This window comes from Macaca thibetana, chromosome 20, assembly GCF_024542745.1.
Source record: "Macaca thibetana thibetana isolate TM-01 chromosome 20, ASM2454274v1, whole genome shotgun sequence".
Taxonomy (NCBI): domain Eukaryota; kingdom Metazoa; phylum Chordata; class Mammalia; order Primates; family Cercopithecidae; genus Macaca; species Macaca thibetana.
In genome coordinates, this window is record NC_065597.1 from 54,197,605 (window position 1) to 54,215,138 (window position 17,534).

Below are 17,534 nucleotides of genomic sequence, written 5' to 3' on the forward strand. Positions count from 1 at the left end.
CCACCAACACTCCAAGGGCCCTGGGTCAGTTCTCTGCTGCCTAAGGGCATGCAGGACACCTTTCCCCAGTGTCAATGACAAGGGACATAGGCCCAGGACAGGTCCTGGAAGGAAGCCACTCTACTCACACTGTTGGCTGGGCTCTCCATGATGGATCTCTGGTTCAGGTCTTTGTAGAATATCAAGAGTTTTGCCAAGTCTGTCCTGCAAAATTCCAACAGGTGAGTCAAGAGCCTTGGCATCCTACCAGATCACCAGTCCTCAGCATGGCTGTCTCCCTCCTACCCAAGCTGGCAGCACAGTCAAGGCACTGAGCTCCTTGGAGGTATCAGAACCTGGCCCATAAGGGCTCCGTCTACACCCCAGAGCATATCTCCAGGCTGGAACTGGTCCTCAGGTCATTCATTCACTCAATAACTGCTCCCCAGCTTCCAGATTAAGTCAGTCGACCCAGCCATACTGCCATTATACCCTGTTCTTCATTAAACGTCGACATTTGTAATTGTTTGATAGCAATCTCAAGTATGTACAGGTAATGTACATGAGCAGGGTAGTTGACGTAATATGATAATAGGCGCAATGGCAATGAGCATTTATGGGGCACTTCCTATGTTGCCAAGCACTGTCGTAAGAACTTTATGTGAATTAACTCACTGAATTCTCCCAACAGCCCTGTGAGGCAGGTATGTATAGTTTCATCCTCCTCATTTCACAGATGTGGAAACGGAGATGCAGACTGGTTAAGGAACTTGTCCAAGACTACACTGTCAATAATCGGCTGAGCCAGTACTCCAACCCATTTAGATTTGGCTTCAAAGTCCATGCTCTTAACCATCACACTAAACTGCCTCTCCACAGGACGATGGCAAACTGGACCATGACTCATTCCAAAGGAGCAGGTATTACTCAGCTCTTCGGTGCTACAAAACAGTGGAGGGTCGTTCTTGCCAGAACTTTTGAACTTTCAGGAAAAGCTGGAAATAATGGGTTGCATTCATGAGGCTAGATTTGCGCCAAGGATCAGTCACCAGTTTGCAACACTTGGTTTAATGGTTTGCAATTGCTTGGTCAAAGTCTATTTTATCATTAGAGTGTGAGTACCTTGGGGGGCAGAGACCATGTCTGCTTGATTGTCCTGGTTTCCCCAGCACCTCACACAGCACCTGGCACCTAGCGGGTGCTCTATGAATGTTGGAAGCCAGATTGGCCAGATTGGCTCTCACAGTGGGCAGGCCCAGCAGTGGGCATGAGGGAGATAGTGAAGGCTTAGAGAAATGTGAGTTCACACGGCATGATTCACAGATGCGAGTTCACTGTCTCCTAGCTTTGAGGAAATGAATGAGTGAGTGAATGAAAAGAAGAGGGGGGCAGGCTCAGTGGCTCCTGCCTGTAATCCCAGCACTTTGGAAGGCTGAGGGAGATGGATCACTTGAGGTCAGGAGTTCAAGACCAGCCTGGCCAATATGGTGAAATCCCATCTCTGCTAAAAATATAAAATTAGCCGGGTGTGATGTTGCGCACCTATAATCCCAGGTACTTGGGAGGCTGAGGCAGGAGGATTGCTGAAATCCAGGAGGCGGAAGTTACAGTGAGCTGAGATCACACCACTGCACTCCAGCCTGGGTGACAGAGTAAGACTCTGTCTCAAAAAATAAAAAAAGAGATTTGGCCATACCCATAAGCATATGGAAGCAGGTGAGAAGACTGGGGGCTGTGGCGGCCAGAGCAGAGGAACAGGGTAGAGGAAACTTACTTGTTGAGCTTTTTGTTTATTTGCCGGCCTTGGTCCCAAGTGAGAACAGGCAGCAACCACTTCTACAATGGAGAGAGAAAGAGTGGGTCTGAGGATGCCCAAGAGGCCAGGGCCAGCCTCCTGACCTCAGGCTCCCCAACTTGTTCCCCAGCCTCCGCAAGGACCATGTCCCAGGCCAGAGGACACAGCAAAAATGTCAGTGGGGCTCCAGGCTGGGGGCTTGACTGGGGAAGGGTGGGCAGAAGAACTTACCTCCGAAACCACAGATGGCCATTGTGCCAGGCTCGTGGTTAGTGTCCACTCCTTAAAGCTAAGGGAGGAGGGGACAGTATGAGTGTAGGTAGCCCAACCCAACCCAGCCGCCCATCTCACCCCTTGGGGTCCACAAACCTGCAGGCTTCCTTGCACACAGACTGGCAGCCCAGCTCTTCCTGGACAAAGGCTCGATGCAGTTGGTAGTAACAATACACTGAGGGACAAGGGAGAGGGCAGCGTGAGCTTTGAAAAAGCCACAGGACCCTTCCCGGGCATCCCCGGGTCACCAAGGACAGCCCCGCAGTCTCATTTTAATGATTTCTCCTCCCACTTTCTACCAACACTGGCTCTCTGGAAACACATACTGCCTTGTGATGTTGGGAAACAGAAAGCAGTGGTGGTTAAGGGTGTGAGCTGAAGGTCAGGCCGCCCTTGGTTTGGATCCAGCTCTGTTCCTTTCTGGCTGTGTGACCTTGGGCAAGCCGTCTAGCCTTTCTGGGTCTTGGTTATCTATTCTGTGAAAAGGTAATATCGACCCATTCCTACCTTCTGGAGTTGACTAAGGTGGTCAGTTGCAAAGTATAATTCAAGGCAGGCTTGACAACAGAAGTAAAACTCTAGCTAAACGGCTCTCAACCAATACCTCCCTCATGCAAAAGGCAAGAGGGTTGGAGTCCCATGAGTGCCTGTTGCCAGGGCTAGGCTGACCCTGGTCCTGGGGCATGCAAGGCTGGGGCTGGGTCTCACTCACTCCAGTTGGGGTGTTGCTGGTAGTTGCAGTAGTTGGCTGCGGGAGGTAGAGGCTGGCTGTACTGGGCACACCCACATTTCTCCACCATCTTTGTCTGGAAGCATGAATGAAGGCAGATCTGAAAGAGGAGACCCAGGGATGCCATTCATGTCTTTGCACAGGGATGCCAGGGAGTTCCCTGCACATCCTTCAGCCCAGGGGGTCAGCCTCCCTCAGCCTTGGTCAACCACATGAACCTGCCCCTTATGCCAACTGGGCTGGGCATGGTCCCGGAACTGCAAAGGGCCCAAGCTGGAAGATATATTAAGAATTTATTTATTATTTTTATTTATTTACTTATTTTGAGACAGTATTGCTCTGTTGCCCAGGCTAGAGTGCAGTGGCACGATCTCAGCTCACTACAACCTCTGCCTATCGGGCTCAAGTGATCTTCCCACCTCAGCCTCCCAAGTAGCTGTGATTACAGATGTGCACCACCATGCCCAGCTAAGTTTTTGTATTTTTGGTAGAGACGGGGTTTCACCATGTTGGCCAGGCTGGTCTCGAACTCCTGACCTCAAGTGATTCTCCCACTTTGGCCTTCCAAAGTGCTGGGATTATAGGCATGAGCCGCCGCACCTGGCCAATGTATTAAGAATTTAGACTAACTGAGATATGGAGATTAGGCTGAGCTGGGGCTGGAGTGGTCATTTTCCATCATGTGGGTGCCAACACAAAGTTAAGTGGGAAAATTGGAGGAGTCCTCCAGAAACAGAGAGAAATGAACACAGTCCCAGGGTTCCTATTCTCAAGCCCAAGCCCTCCTTGTTGGGTCTTCATGGATCATAAGCTACCATAATATCCATGGAGCTTACAGCATAAAAGCTAATAGCAGAGTTCCTGAAGGCAGGCTACTCAGGTCAAATCCCAGCTTTGCTACTTATCTACTGTTTGGCATCAGGCAAGTTACTTAACCTCTCAGATGCTTTGCTTTCTTTATAATAATATCAACTTCATGAAGTTGTGAGCATGAAATGAATTGATACATGTAAGGTGTGTGTGTGTGTATGGTAGCTCTCACTAAATACCATCCAGAAGTATCTTTCTGATGAGCTCACTTTTTTTATTTTTAGAGACAGGGTCTTGCTCTCTTACTCAGGCTGAAGTACAGTGGTGTGATCATGGCTTACTGTAGTCTTGAACCCTTAGGCTCAAGGGATCCTCCCTCCTCAGCCTCCCTTATAGCTGAGATTACAGGTGTGCACCAGTATGCCCAGCTAATTAAAAACTTTTTTTTTTTTTCAGAGGCAAGGTCTTGCTATGTTGCCCAGACTGGTCTCAAACTCCTTTGCCTCCCAAAGTGCTGGGATTACAGGCATGAGCCACCGCGCCTGGCCCAAAAGTCCTCTTTTACTCATATTCTACACCACCTCTCAACTCAGCTCTTATCTCAGTTGGAAGACTCAGTGGTGAAGGTTTCTGGTCCTTTTGTTCTGCTGGGCTGATTTTCATGGACTCTCTGGGGTATGCTGGTAGGAGGTGAACTATAAATTCCCAGAATGTGAGAGGAGGCAGAACAGATCATCTCACTTAAGTGTTAAAAAGTCAAATGTCTACAGGAGACAGTGATGTAAGTGACATACGGAGGGGTGGTGAAAACTGTGGGAGCCAGAGAACACCTGCTTCATTTATTGGGGTGGCTACACCCACTGTTTATCCTGCAGGAAATATGGGCTCAATGCTGCCGTATCGTTTCATTTATTCGAGAGACTGGAAATCTGGATTTTCTTGTGAAATTCTCTGACTTTTAAACACCACCCAGGCTCTTGAAAAACTGGGTATGCCACCTGGAAGGCGACTGGGAGCTGCAAATTAGCAGCCGCTGATCCAATCCCACCTCCCCTTGTGGTTGCTGAGGGGAACCCAGCTGGTCCAAGGCCATCATCAAGTGAGGGGCACCAGCAGGCCTGGAAGCCATGCTCTTGACCCTTCGGCCAGCGTCTCTCTCAGACAGCTTCTCTCCTGTTCCTCCCTTGCCAAGGCCCATTTAGGAGGTGTGTCTGTCTCAGCTGTACATTGAGTTCCACAGAAACCTCGGTGAATCAATTAAGCTCTGGTTACAGATGAACTGCAGAGGACTGGAACCAGCTGGCATCATTTGTTCTTGAGGTCTCTGGATGAACCCCAGGGATCCTCACCAGAGTTCCTGGTGCAAGCCACACCCCAGCCTAGATATAACTTTGTCTCCTGGGTCCGGGCCATAAACCCAGGGCTGAGTGCCCCCAGCACTGTTACCTGCAGTGAGTAGGCAGCGTTGTAGATGTTCCTGATTGGCACGTCACTCCCATCCTCCGTGCACTGACTGTAGGGCTCACTCAGCTTGAAGGACTCTGTCTGCAATCACAGCAACACACATTCAGCCCTGTCGTCCCCCAGGACCCAGGTGGAGGGTTTTGCAGGGGGCACCAGACAGAGGACTTTGCAAGCAACCCTTGGGAGCTGAGAAGCTATTTGGTCATTCATTTAACGAAAAGTTAGTGAGCACCTATTAGGTGCCTGGTACTATGGTGGACACTGAAATCAGCAATGATCAAGACAGATAAGTTCCTGCTGTCCTGGAACATACCTTCCAGTGGGACAAATAGATGGTCAGCAAGCAATTAAATAAACAAGATGATTTTGGATAAATCTGGATGGTGTTTAATGAAATGGGGTAGGGAAACTGGAGGGGTTAAGAGAAGATGGGCAGTTTTGCCCATAGAGTGATTGGGGAAGGTATTTCTGAAAAAGGGACCTGTTGGGCTCAACATGGAACTGCAAGAAAGAGCTGGTCTTGTCAAGAAGTGAACAGGAAGCCAGGCATGATGACACACGCCTGTAGTCACAGCTACTGGGGAGGCTGAAGTGGAAGGATCACTTGAGCCCAGGAGGTCAAGGCTGCAGTGGACCATCATCGTACCACTGCACTCCAGCCTAGGCAACAGAGTGAGACTCTATCTTTAAAAAAGAAGATGAAGAAGTGGACAGAGGATGACTGGGTAGAGCAAACAGGAAAGGCTTGAGGCAAGAGGGGCTGGTGTGGCTGAAAATGGCAAAATAGAGAAATTGCTGGAGATGAAGTCAGACAGGGAGGTTGAGGTCAAATCATGCCCAGCTGAGAAATTTGGATTTGATTGTCTGAATGAAATGGATTTGCAGTTGGCGAATCCACTGGAGGGTGGGAGAAGGGATTAGAAAGATAAGCAGGGGCCAGGCACAGTTGCTCATGCATGTAATCCCAGCACTTTGGGAGACTGAGGAGGGAGGATTGCTTCAGTCCGGGGTTCGAGGCTGCAATGAGCTACAATTCTGCAATCCAGCCTGGGTGACAGAGCGAGACCCCATTTTGAAAACAAAGAGAGAGAGAGGAGGGAAGGGGGAAAGGAGGAAAGGAAGGAAGGAAGGAGAAAAGAAGAGAGAGAAAGAAAGAGAGAGAGAAAGAAAGAAAAGAAAGGAAAGGAAAGAAAGAAAGGAAAGAAAGAAAGAAAGAAAAAGAAAGAAAGAAAGAAAGAAAAAAGAAAGAAAGAAAAGAAAGAAAGAGAGAGAAAGGAAGGACAGCAGGGACTGTGAGTTGCTTGGGATTCCCGCTCAGGTGAAGGACCCATTGCCTTGTTTTCTGGTCCCAGAAGCTGACTTGAAAGATGTTGACTTTCTTAGAAAAAAGCCAAGGAAAGTTCAACAGAGTAGAATGCTACCCTGATCATCAGAGGAGGTAAACAGCATTGTCACTCAAAGTTCAAAATCCTTATTCAATAATTTTTTATTTTTATTTTTTTTAGAGATGAGGGTCTCACTCTGTCACCCAGGGTGGAGTGCAGTGGTGCAATCAAGGCTCACTGCAGCCTCTACCTCCCAGGCTCAAGGGACCCTCCTGCCTCAGCCTCCCCGAGTAGCTGGGACCACAGGCTCCTGCCACTGCACCTGGGTTCAATGATGTTTTACCGTGGATGACTAAATTTTGCTCTAGCTTAATATTTGTCACTGCAAATAAATAATCCAGCCAAGCCAAACAAGCATAAATGGGGGTGGGGGGAGGATAACATCTTCTAAGGGCAGCAACTCAATGGAAGATAAATCGTGACCAGTTTATCACAACTGTGTGTTTGTATGCTGTGTGCATCCACGTGCCCATGTACAATCGTTTTTATTTTTTTGTTTGAGGAGATGGGGGTAAAGAGAAAATGAATGACAGATTTGTGGGAGGGAAGAAAATTATTTTCACTTTGAAGAAAGAATGAAAAGCGGGGGCGGGGGGGCGGGGGAAGGAATGAAGAGGTTTGAGACGGGTGGAAACTGTAGCCATCTCAATTGGCTATAATCCCTTTCTGTTTGTATTGCATTTCATCTGCTGACCCATTAGTCTCCCTCAATTCACTGCAAGTACCTCCAGGGCAATTGACGATTCCCATTTAAAACCTTTTAAACAACAGAAGCAAACAAAGGGGAAAGTGGCTGTCTGGCGTCCCCTCTTTCCCAGGGTGCCTGCACTAACAGATGAGATCCTGCATCTCAGACAGACAGACATGGACTCACACATTCACTTTGCCCTGCAACCTGCCCTTCTCACTAACAAGGGTGAGTGTCTTTCTATGTCAGTACAGAATAAATAGACTTAATAGCTGGGTAGAAAATGCATGCAGGGCCTCTAGTACACGCCAGGGCTGGGCTGGGCACAGAGGTGCAAAGATGTCAAGCAGTGGCCTTCCTGGAGGTCACAATTCCTTGCCATCCTCTAAGCTTCTTCAAGCAGCAGGATCCCTGGGCAGACGTGTTCCTTTGGGTGCCCCGCCGTCCTGCTGAACTGTTACTGGAGTCTAGAGTGTCAGCTACAGGCTCTACCTGCCTGGGATAGGAAAGCACAATACCCTGGCATCCAGATGAGGGGTCTGTCCACTTAGGCAAGCCGTGTGCAGCCAGCAGGGGTGGCTGGGGCTCCCTCTACCTTGAAAACCAGCCCATGGGCTGCTTCCAGGAAACCAATTATGAGAAACCATTTGGATTTCAACGCTTTCTGGGTACTCAATGGCCCTTCATTCTGCAACGATGCTTATCAAACTCACAGCTCTTAGAAGGTTCCGGTTGTTTTCTGAAGCAACCAGAAGTAGAGCAAATGGAGCGAAATTCCTGTTCTGAGTGGAGTAGGTCTTGAGATTCTCAAAACCTCGAATGCAGTAACTTTGACAGAATGCTCTTCCCTCCGACCCAGCTTTCAGTTTTCCAGAACTGCTGGCTTGTGGAGGCTAGGAAGACATTTTGACTTCTAAGCTGACCCCTGGGGACACACAAAAAAAGAGTGTGTATATGTGTGCATATGTGTGAGTTTGTATGTGTATCTATGCATACACTTATGCATGTAAAAGTGTGTATGTGTGTGCATGCATAGGTATGTGTGGATGTGTGTGTACACATAGGTATGTGTGCATGTATGTATATGTATAGAGGTATATGTGTGGGACATGGAGCCCATTTATATCAAACCAGGTTCTATCTGCTTCTTTCTGAAGATCTTGGGGGAAGGAGACAATTGCATAGGAGTCCTTAGCTCACCACCCTTTCTGTCTCAGACAGGGTCTCGATCTGTCACCCAGGCTGGAGTGCAATGGTGCTATCATGGCTCATGGCAGCCTTGACCTCCTGGGCTCAGGTAATCCTTCCACCTCAGCCTCCCAAAGTGCTAGGATTACAGGTATGGGCCACTGCACCCAGCAAGCTCATTCTTTAAGGTATAAACAGTGCTAAGGGGAAAAGTCCAGATGGCAACAGAGCCTAAGGGGCAGGGAGGTGACAAGAGGAGGGCCTTTATCAAAGCCCCCACAGCTTCTGGGGTTAGAGAGCCAGCTCCCACCTTCTTGCAACCTTGAGAACTTCCAACCAGTATAATCATGTCTCATCTGTGAGATGGTCAGTCCAGCCAAGCTATTCTCAGACAAGGTGGCTATTGTTCTCACATTTCAGTGGTAACTCTTGTCCCAGCCAGTAATCTCAAGTCACCTTCTCAGAAAGATTGCCTGCCTTGCCACAGCTTAGCGGTTTGCAAATTCTGTTCTGTCTGCACCCTGTTTTAGGGCCCATCACAGAAGGGTGGGTGGCAACCAGGCTGGTCTGTCTCGCAGGCTCAACTACATTCATCCCGCATTTCTATTTCCATTGTGTACATTTCTGGGTAAGACTTTGTTTGAGTGAGAGATTCTCCCAGTAGTAAAAAGGACTTCCTCCCCCAGCCACTGAGGGCATGGTGGAGGTGTCTACCAGCCCCAGTCAACAGGCCAAAGTGGCAGCTGGGCTCTGGGGGTGGGTGGGGAGCCTTCCTTTCCCTTGGTTTCCATGCTCTGCCCCTGATTCTCAGAATGGACTGCTGCTTCTGCCAGGCAGGGGACAGCAGGGATGGCCAGGCTGGGGATGAAACAGGTGGATGGTTTTCTTCTTGAACTGTGCAGACCTGGGAGGGACTTTTTTTTTTTTTTTTTTTTCTTGGAGATGGAGCCTCACTCTGTCGCCCAGGCTGGAGTGCAGTGGCATGATCTTGGCTCACTGCAACTTCCACCTCCTGGGTTTAAGCCATTCTCATGCCTTAGCCTCTCAAGTAGCTGGGATTATAGGCGTGTGCCACCACGCCCGGCTAATTTCTTTGTATTTTTAGTAGAGATGGGGTTTCACCGTGTTGGCCAGGCTGGTCTTGAACTCCTGACCTGAAGTGATCTGCCCTCCTTGGCCTCCCAAAGATTACAGGCATGAGCTGCTGTGCCCAGCTTGGACTCATTATTGAGGAAGTTTTGTTTGCTTTGAGTCTCTAGGCTGTCTCAGGGCCCCCCCATGACCCTATCCTGATGGTCTCCTCTGACCTCGGGCATAAGGGGATTGAATTCTGGGCCCTTCTAGAAGGCTTTTTCTCTAGGAACCGTATTATGGTCAATGGTCATTCACCCCTAAGCAACCAGTAGCACCAGGTGGGCTAGCTAAGGGGTCAGGAATGTGGGCTCGGGTCTGAATAAGTCTGAAATCAGATTCCCACTGTGCTACCTAGTGGCTATTTGATTTTGATTAAACAATAACAACAATAGACCGGGCATAGTGGCTCACGTTTGTAATCCCAGCACTTTGGGAGGCTGAGGAGGGTGGGTCACTTGAGGTCAGGAGTTCGAGACCTGTCTAACATGTCAGCCTGTCTAACATGGTGAAACCCCATCTCCACTAAAAATACAATAATCAGTTAGGTGTGGTGGTTCACGCCTGTAATCCCAGCTACCTGGGAGGCTGAGGTGGGAGGATTGCTTGAACCCACAAGGTCAGAGCGGCAATAAACTCCCACTTTGGCCTCCCAAAGCACTAGGATTATAGGTGTGAGCCACTGCACCCAGTGAAAAAAATTCTGATGGCTTAAAATATTACATGAAATAATAAAAAAACTGGAAGCAAACTCAATTTAGTCTCTGGTCTCAAAGAGGAAGAACTCTCATTAACATAATGACTAAAGAAGAAAACAAAGACTTTGACTATGTAAACATTCACTATTTTGCATGTGAAAAAGTACCCTAAAGAAAACCACAAACTGAGAAAGATACTTGCAACACATATGGCAAATAATCACTATCCTTTATGTATGTACAATTATTAATAGTATCTTTTATATATAATGTACTAGTAGTGTATAATATAAATATATATTATATATGTGTATACATATATGTGTGTGTATATATATAATTCATAAAGGAGAGAGGTGTCAAAAAAGACAATAGAAACCTTCCCTAACCCCTCTTTTTCCTTTTTCACTCAAAATTATTTTTCCTTCTCTTCACCTCTTTTCTTAAAAAACATATAGTAACAGTCTCTCTCTCTCTCTCTATATATACACACACACACACACACACACATACATTTTTGTGTGTGTGTGATGGAGTATCACTCTGCCACCCAGCCTGCAGTGCAGTGGCATGGCCACAGCTTACTGCAATCTCTGCCTCTTGGGTTCAAGTGATCCTCCTGCATCAGCCTCCCAAGTAGCTAAGACTACAGGTGTGTGCCACCACAGCTGGCTAATTTTTATATTTTTTGTAGAGATGGGGTGTCACCATATTGCCCAGGCTGGTCTCAAATCTCCTAGGCACAAGTGATCCACCCGCCTCAACCTCCCAAAGTGCTGGGATTACAGGTGTAAGCCACGTGCCCAGCCAAGCCAATATACTTTAAGCACTTACTATACGCCAAGCACATTTCCAAGCGTTTCACATGTACCAACTCATTAAATTCTCACCAGCCATGAAGTAACATCATTATTATCATCCCTATTTTACAGATGAGATCACTGAGTCAGAGATTACACAACCAACGTGCAAAACTGGGGTTTGAATCTCAGCCATTAGAGCTCTTAATCCCTGTTTGGCATAGATTGAACTTGTGAAATGAAGTCTGGGTATGTGCTTTAGAATCAAAAGGTACAACAGGATTTGTAATGACATGGAGTCTCCCCAGTCTCCAGGGCCTGGTCCCCAACTCCACTGGGTGAGTGGTCCACCCATGTCCACTTCCTCATTTTCCATTCACCATTTAACCCATTGTACTTTGGTTTCTGTTCCACTCCTTCCACTGAAAGCGTCTCTGGCACAGAACACTGGTGACCTCTTGGCTGCCAAAACCAGAGAATGCTTTTGCCCTCTACCTTGCCTGACCTCTCGACTGTACTTGCTACTTTTGGTCACACCTTCTGTAAAATTCTCTTCCTTGATCTATCTGATGCCAACTCTTTCTGGCTTCTGATCCTCCTTCTCTGCCTCTCTTTCTCCTTTAACTTTCTGCTCAGCCCTTAAACATTTGCAGGTTTAGGGTTCTGTCTCAGGTCTTGGGTGATGGCATTTATTTCCATGTCTACAATTACCCCCCAAGATTTTCTCCTGAGCTGTAGGTCCATAGCATCTAAATGAATGCTTTCTTTTCACCTTGACTTCTCAAAGGCATAACAAATTGGGTCTGTCCCAAATTGAAGTGGTCTTCTCCCCCAAACATACCCTGCCCTTGGATTCTCTAATTCTGAGCCTGGCATTCCTCCATCTCTCTGCCCAAGCCACTACCTAAATATCAGTCTAACTTCCCCCTGGCCCTTCTCGCTAACATTGGCCGTCAAGCCCTGTTGCTTCTGTGCTATAATATCCCTGAAATCTATTCCCTCTGCTCATCCCCACAGCCATTGCCTCAGCTGAGGTCCACATCATTTCTTTCTAGAATTACTACAAATGTACTGTCTCCAGTATACTGATAATACTTCCATTAAAATGATTTCTTTGAAAAATTTCACTACACAGCTTAAATAAACTCATTTTGTGACTCCTTTGTAATTGTTACGTTCTTTGTCTGGACTGGCTCTTCTTGACTATTTGCCTGCACTTGTCCTTCTAAATCCATCATTTATAAAGCCTTCTCCAATAGCTTCTGTCTGGGCATCCATCCATCCACCCGCCTACCCACCCACTCACCTATCTATCCATCCATCCAGCCAGCCAACCATCTACCTACCCATCTACCCACTCACCTATCCATCCATCCATCCATCCATCCATCCATCCATCCATCCATCCAACCATCCATCCACCCACTCACTTATCCATCTACCCATCCACTCATCCATCTGTCATCTATCAATATTTACTGAGGATCTGTTATGTTCTAAGAAGCAAGCTTCGGAACCAGGCAGAAAAGGTCTGTTTCCACAGAGATGGAAACTGTATTGCAAAGTTGTGCTTACTTTTCTCTTTGGTCAGGCGTGGTGGCTCATGCCTATAATCCCAGCACTTTGGGAAGCCGAGATGGGAGGACTGTTTGAGGCCAGGAGTTTGAGACCAGCCTCAGCAACATAGTGAGACCCCCATGTCTACAAAAATTTAAAAATTAGCCAGACATGGTGGCATGTGCCTGTGGTCCCAGCTACTTGGAAGGCTGAGGCAGGAGAATCACATGACCCCAGGTAGTCAAGGTTGCTGTGATCTGTGAGCTGTGATCACACCACTACACTCCAGCCTAGATGACAGAGCAAACCAACTTTTTTAAAAAAAGCAAACAAACTTTTGTCTTCCCCTCTTCAAGTTAAGAACTTTGAAGGCAGGAGCTCTGTTGGGTTCACCTTTTAATGTTCAGTACTTTGGACACACAATCTCTCAGTGAATAAAGGAAGTTTTGTTTACCAACTGCCAGCCAGCCTGACTGAGCCTACCAGCTACACACACCTATTAATCAATCAATACATAAATAAAATCAGAAAGGAAGGAAGTCTAGTTTGGTTGGACTTTTTCTTAGTGACTCTCTGCTGACCTCTTCATAATCCCTGGGGTTTTTTTTTTTTTCTGTTGTTGTTCTAAATGCTCATAAATCAGACCTAAAGCTGACTGACTCTGCTCTGTGGCTTTGATTTTCTACATATCAAATTAAGTGTAGCAGAAAACTCACTCATGTCTGTGTTTACCCACCACTGGTAAAGAGAACATTTGCTTAACAATGTGGTGGATATTTCCAAGCTCAGAGCAAGAAAACAAGAGAGCAGAATTCCTTAGTTCTTGTACTTTTGCAAGCTCCAGTAACTCACACCAGTTTGAAAAGAGGGAAGAGGGCGAAAGGATAAGGGAAGGATGTGCTGCAAATCCTGGATCCTACTTCGGGGTGCAGATAAAACTGTGTGGGACATGTCTGACCAAAATGCTCACTACTGTGCTCTGAGGTTTTGCATCTGCCAGTGAACAAAAGAATGAGTTGCCCAGCTACTTAAGTGGCTGTCTCTTAAAAAAGTCTTTTCAAGTCACAGTTTGAGCAGATTGGGCGTTCAAGATAGTTTTTCTTTTTTCATTCACACAGCTCAAGCTAATACACATTACTTCCCTCCCATGCTGGAACAAAGCCCCTAAGTAACATGCCTCCTGAGAGCATCTGGGGGCCCAGAAAGACCATTCTGATGGTTTCCCTTGTCCAGGGTTGTCCTTTCTATGGGGCACCATGAGGCAGTGAAGCCACAGACTTCATCTGTCATACTTCCATTCTAGTTCATCATCTTACTGTCTCAGCTTAAATAGCACCTCCTCAGGAAAGCCTTCCTTGAACCTCATCTTCCCCACTGAAAATGAGCCCCAGGTCAGTCATGTCATAATATACACTCAGATGGTCTTGCATTTCTTCTTCAGAGCACTTACGGCAATTATAATGAATCATTTGTGCCGTTTCTGGTTTATTAGTCAGTCCTCTCTGCTGGGCTCCAGACTCTCTCAGGACAGGGACGGTGTCCTCCAGACTGAGGTACCCCATGTCTAGCACATAGAAGGTGCTCAGAAAATATCAGTTGAGTGGATAAATGACAGATGGATATCCAAGCCCTAAATGCCCACCATCTCTTTGTCTAACCCAATGCAAAGCTACAGCTAGATCTTTGTGTCATTCTAGCTTCACTTTCACTTGGGAAGACACAATTAGCTTTTCCTCTAATTCTGCATTGCTCAAGTTTCTAAAGCCGAGGCCCTCAGGAGTTCAAGGCTCCAGTGAGCTATGATTGTGTCACTGCACTCCAGCCTGGCTGACAGAGCAAGACCCTGACTCTAAAAATTTTTTAAATTTAAACATTAAAAAAAAGGTCGAGCCAAGGCTCCCAAGTGTGCTGCCTCTTAGAATAACCACTGCAACTTGGTAAAAATATAGATCCTTAGGCTCATCTTCTACAGATTCTGATTCAGTGACTTTGAGTCTGATAATCAACCAGGGTTGGAAGCCACTGCTCTGGAGGATACGTTTGTGAAGGATAAAGGCTAGGAAGTTTAATTGGGGATATTAAGGTTGGATTTAAATAAAGGCGTGAACAGATGTATAGTCCACAAGGGGATTTTGTTTCTTTCTCCCCACCCCCAAACAGGTAAAGAAAAGTGTCATTATGGGCCAGGCACAGGGGCTCACACCTGTAATCCCAGCACTTTGGGAGGCCGAATTGGGTGGATCACGAGGTCAGGAAATCAAGACCACCCTGGCTAACACGGTGAAACCCCATCTCTACTAAAAACACAAAAAATTAGCCAGCAGTGGTGGCAGGCGCCTGTAGTCCCAGCTACTCGGGAGGCTGAGGCAGGATAGTGGCTTGAACCAGGGAGGCAGAGGTTGCAGTGAGCCGAGATCGCGCCACTGCACTCCAGTCTTGGTGACAGAGTCTCACTCAGGTTGGAGTGCAGTGGTACAATCATCGCTCACTGAAGCCTCGACCTCCCTGGGGTCAGGTGATTCTCCTACTTCAGCCTCCCGAGCCCTAGCTGGAACTACAGGCATGTGCCACCATGCCTGGTGAATTTTTGTATTTTGTTTTTGGTAGAGATGGGGTTTTGCTATATTTCCCAGGCTGGTCTCAAACTTCTGGGCTCAAGTAATCCACCCACCTCGGCCTCCCAAAGTGTTGGGATTACAGGCATGAGCCACTGTGCCTGGTCTAAATAAGTTCTTAACAGTCATTCTATGAAAGAGAGAAAGGGAGAGGCAGACAGATCCTGGAATAAAAAGACCCCAGGCCTGCAAACAAGAAAACTGCAAACAAGAAAACTCCATAAGCAGTGGAGTGACCAGGGCCATCAGAGTCCGCTCTTTACCTTGCCATTCAGCTTCCACTGGGCAAGGCTGACTCAGGGGTTGGAGTCTGCAGCTTACTTGTGTTTCTGTTGATAGGTTTGTGTGTTCTCAGTGCCCAGAGAGGTCCACAAAGGTCAAATTTGGAGAGAGAAGGGGTTCTTGGTAAATGAGGTAAAATTGATGGAAGCATGATGGGCTAAAGAGACCTTGGAGAGCTGAGTAACTTTCCACTAGGCTTTAATACAGTTACTGGCATGCCTCATAGGCCTTTAAGCAACCCAGAAAGATAGTTGGTAATCTTATCTATTTGTATTACCGACAAACATACAGTTACTGTCCTAATGCCTTGCTTCCAGCATAGGTTCCACAAATGCTGGTGTCTTGCTTTTTAAATTCTTTCCACAAATGGCATCCTGTCCTATTAATCCATACAAATACAACCTTTTTTTTTTTCTTCTTTTTTTTAATTGGAGTGTTGCTCTGTTGCTTAGGCTGGAGTGCAGTGGCATGATTCATGATTTTGGCTCATTGCGACCTCCTCCTCCTGGGTTTAAGCTATTCTCTTGCCTCAGCCTCCCAAGTAACTGGGATTACAGGCATGTGCTACCACACCCAGCTAATTTTTTGTATTTTTAGTAGAGACAGGTTTCACCAAGTTGGCCAGGCTGGTCTTGAACTCTTGACCTCACCTCGGTCTCCCAAAGTGCTGGGATTACAGGTGTGAGCCACTGCAGTCAGCCAGAAGATACAAGCACAACCTTTAATGTAACTCCTGAAGTGAATGGGGTAACCATGGGAAAATCTGGGACCATGTTCCCTTTTGAAACAAACACCCTTTTCCACAGGCTGCACCTCATTGGTTATCCTTGAAAAAAAACATCTGTTCTCTCCAAGCCTATGGAAATGAAAATATTCTCTTACCAGGTGCATTCCTATAGAGGTGACCATTGCCGTCTCAATCTCTGTTCCCACATCTTCGACGAAGGGATACTCGTCCTGCCGATGGATGATCACCTTAGCTCCAGTGGAGGAAACGAGGAATGGGTTGTATTCCTCTTCATTTATGTACAAAATGACTTGCAGCCCTGGGAGGATAAGGCAACCTGCCGTGATCCAAGGCTAGGAAAACATTTCCTGGGGCATAACCCACCTCTCCCACTGCTTCAGGAGCTTCAAATCCAAGACCAGGTATTTCCAACAAGTGACAGGTGGACAAGGGCTAGACTGGAAGCTCCATGAGATTGGAATGCGTGCCTGACTTGCTTTCTGCTGTGCCCCCACAGCTTAGCCCAAAACAGGGGCTCAAACAGTATCACTGTCACAGTTCTTGCTAAGCGTACGTTTTTGCCAAGTGTAAGGAAATTGCCACTCTGCCCAAGACATGCATCTCCATGTGGTCCTCTGAGATGGGGAGCTCAGAATATTCAAAAGAACATGCATTGCTCTGGCTGCTTAACCCCTCAGGGCGGGCACTCAGAGAAGAGATGAATCACTAATGGTGTTTCTGATCACTGGTGCAACTTTTTCTCCCACTCCTGCTCTTGTCCCCTGCAGTCTATGCTGACCCAGCACCAGAGTAAACACAGTACCAGTGCACATGGGAACTGAGAGTGAAAAGTTGCAGGGCCCTGGCTCTTCTACAGATGGGCTGTGACCTCCAGCAATTCCCTTCCCCTCTCTGGGCTTATTTACAAATTGTTTGCAATTGTTTACAAATCATTTGCAATTGTTTACCGACTGCCCTTGTTTACAAATTGAATGTCAGGATAACTCAAAATTCTCTTCTTTCCATCCATAGAGACCCTGCTCATTCATGTATGGGCTGAGGTCCTTTGAAAATTGGACTTTAGACCAGGTCACTCCTTGAAACCTGAAACCCTTCAGTGGCATCTCACTGGATATATGGGAATGCCACAGGATAAACCTAGCTGCATCTGTCAAGGTGATGATGATACAGCCCCTGCCTACTTCTCCCTCCTCATCTCCTCCCACTCTCTCCCCACCTCAGTAAGCTCCAAGCACACTGGTCTTACTTCTGTTTCTAGAACACATCTGATTCATGTCCTTCCCAGGGCCTTTGCCCTTGCTAGTCCCTGGAATGTTCTTATGTAGATCTTAACATGAATCTTTTCCTCCTTAAATAGCCCCCTCTTAGAGATCTTATCCAAACGAACCACC

At 47.1% G+C, this 17,534-nt stretch overlaps 1 protein-coding gene across 1 annotated transcript in view; it reads right to left on the minus strand.

The window, feature by feature from the left end:
* SCNN1G (sodium channel epithelial 1 subunit gamma) overlaps positions 1 to 17,534 on the minus strand; it is a 32,884-nt gene that overhangs the window by 2,159 nt on the left and 13,191 nt on the right. Inside the window, exons 6-12 of the mRNA XM_050773826.1 lie at positions 16,278 to 16,441; positions 5,034 to 5,132; positions 2,760 to 2,877; positions 2,144 to 2,222; positions 2,006 to 2,063; positions 1,754 to 1,815; positions 129 to 204 (exon numbers count right to left, since the gene is read on the minus strand). Of these exons, the coding sequence (XP_050629783.1) occupies positions 129 to 204; positions 1,754 to 1,815; positions 2,006 to 2,063; positions 2,144 to 2,222; positions 2,760 to 2,877; positions 5,034 to 5,132; positions 16,278 to 16,441 (656 nt within the window). The remainder of the gene's footprint in view (positions 1 to 128; positions 205 to 1,753; positions 1,816 to 2,005; positions 2,064 to 2,143; positions 2,223 to 2,759; positions 2,878 to 5,033; positions 5,133 to 16,277; positions 16,442 to 17,534) is intronic.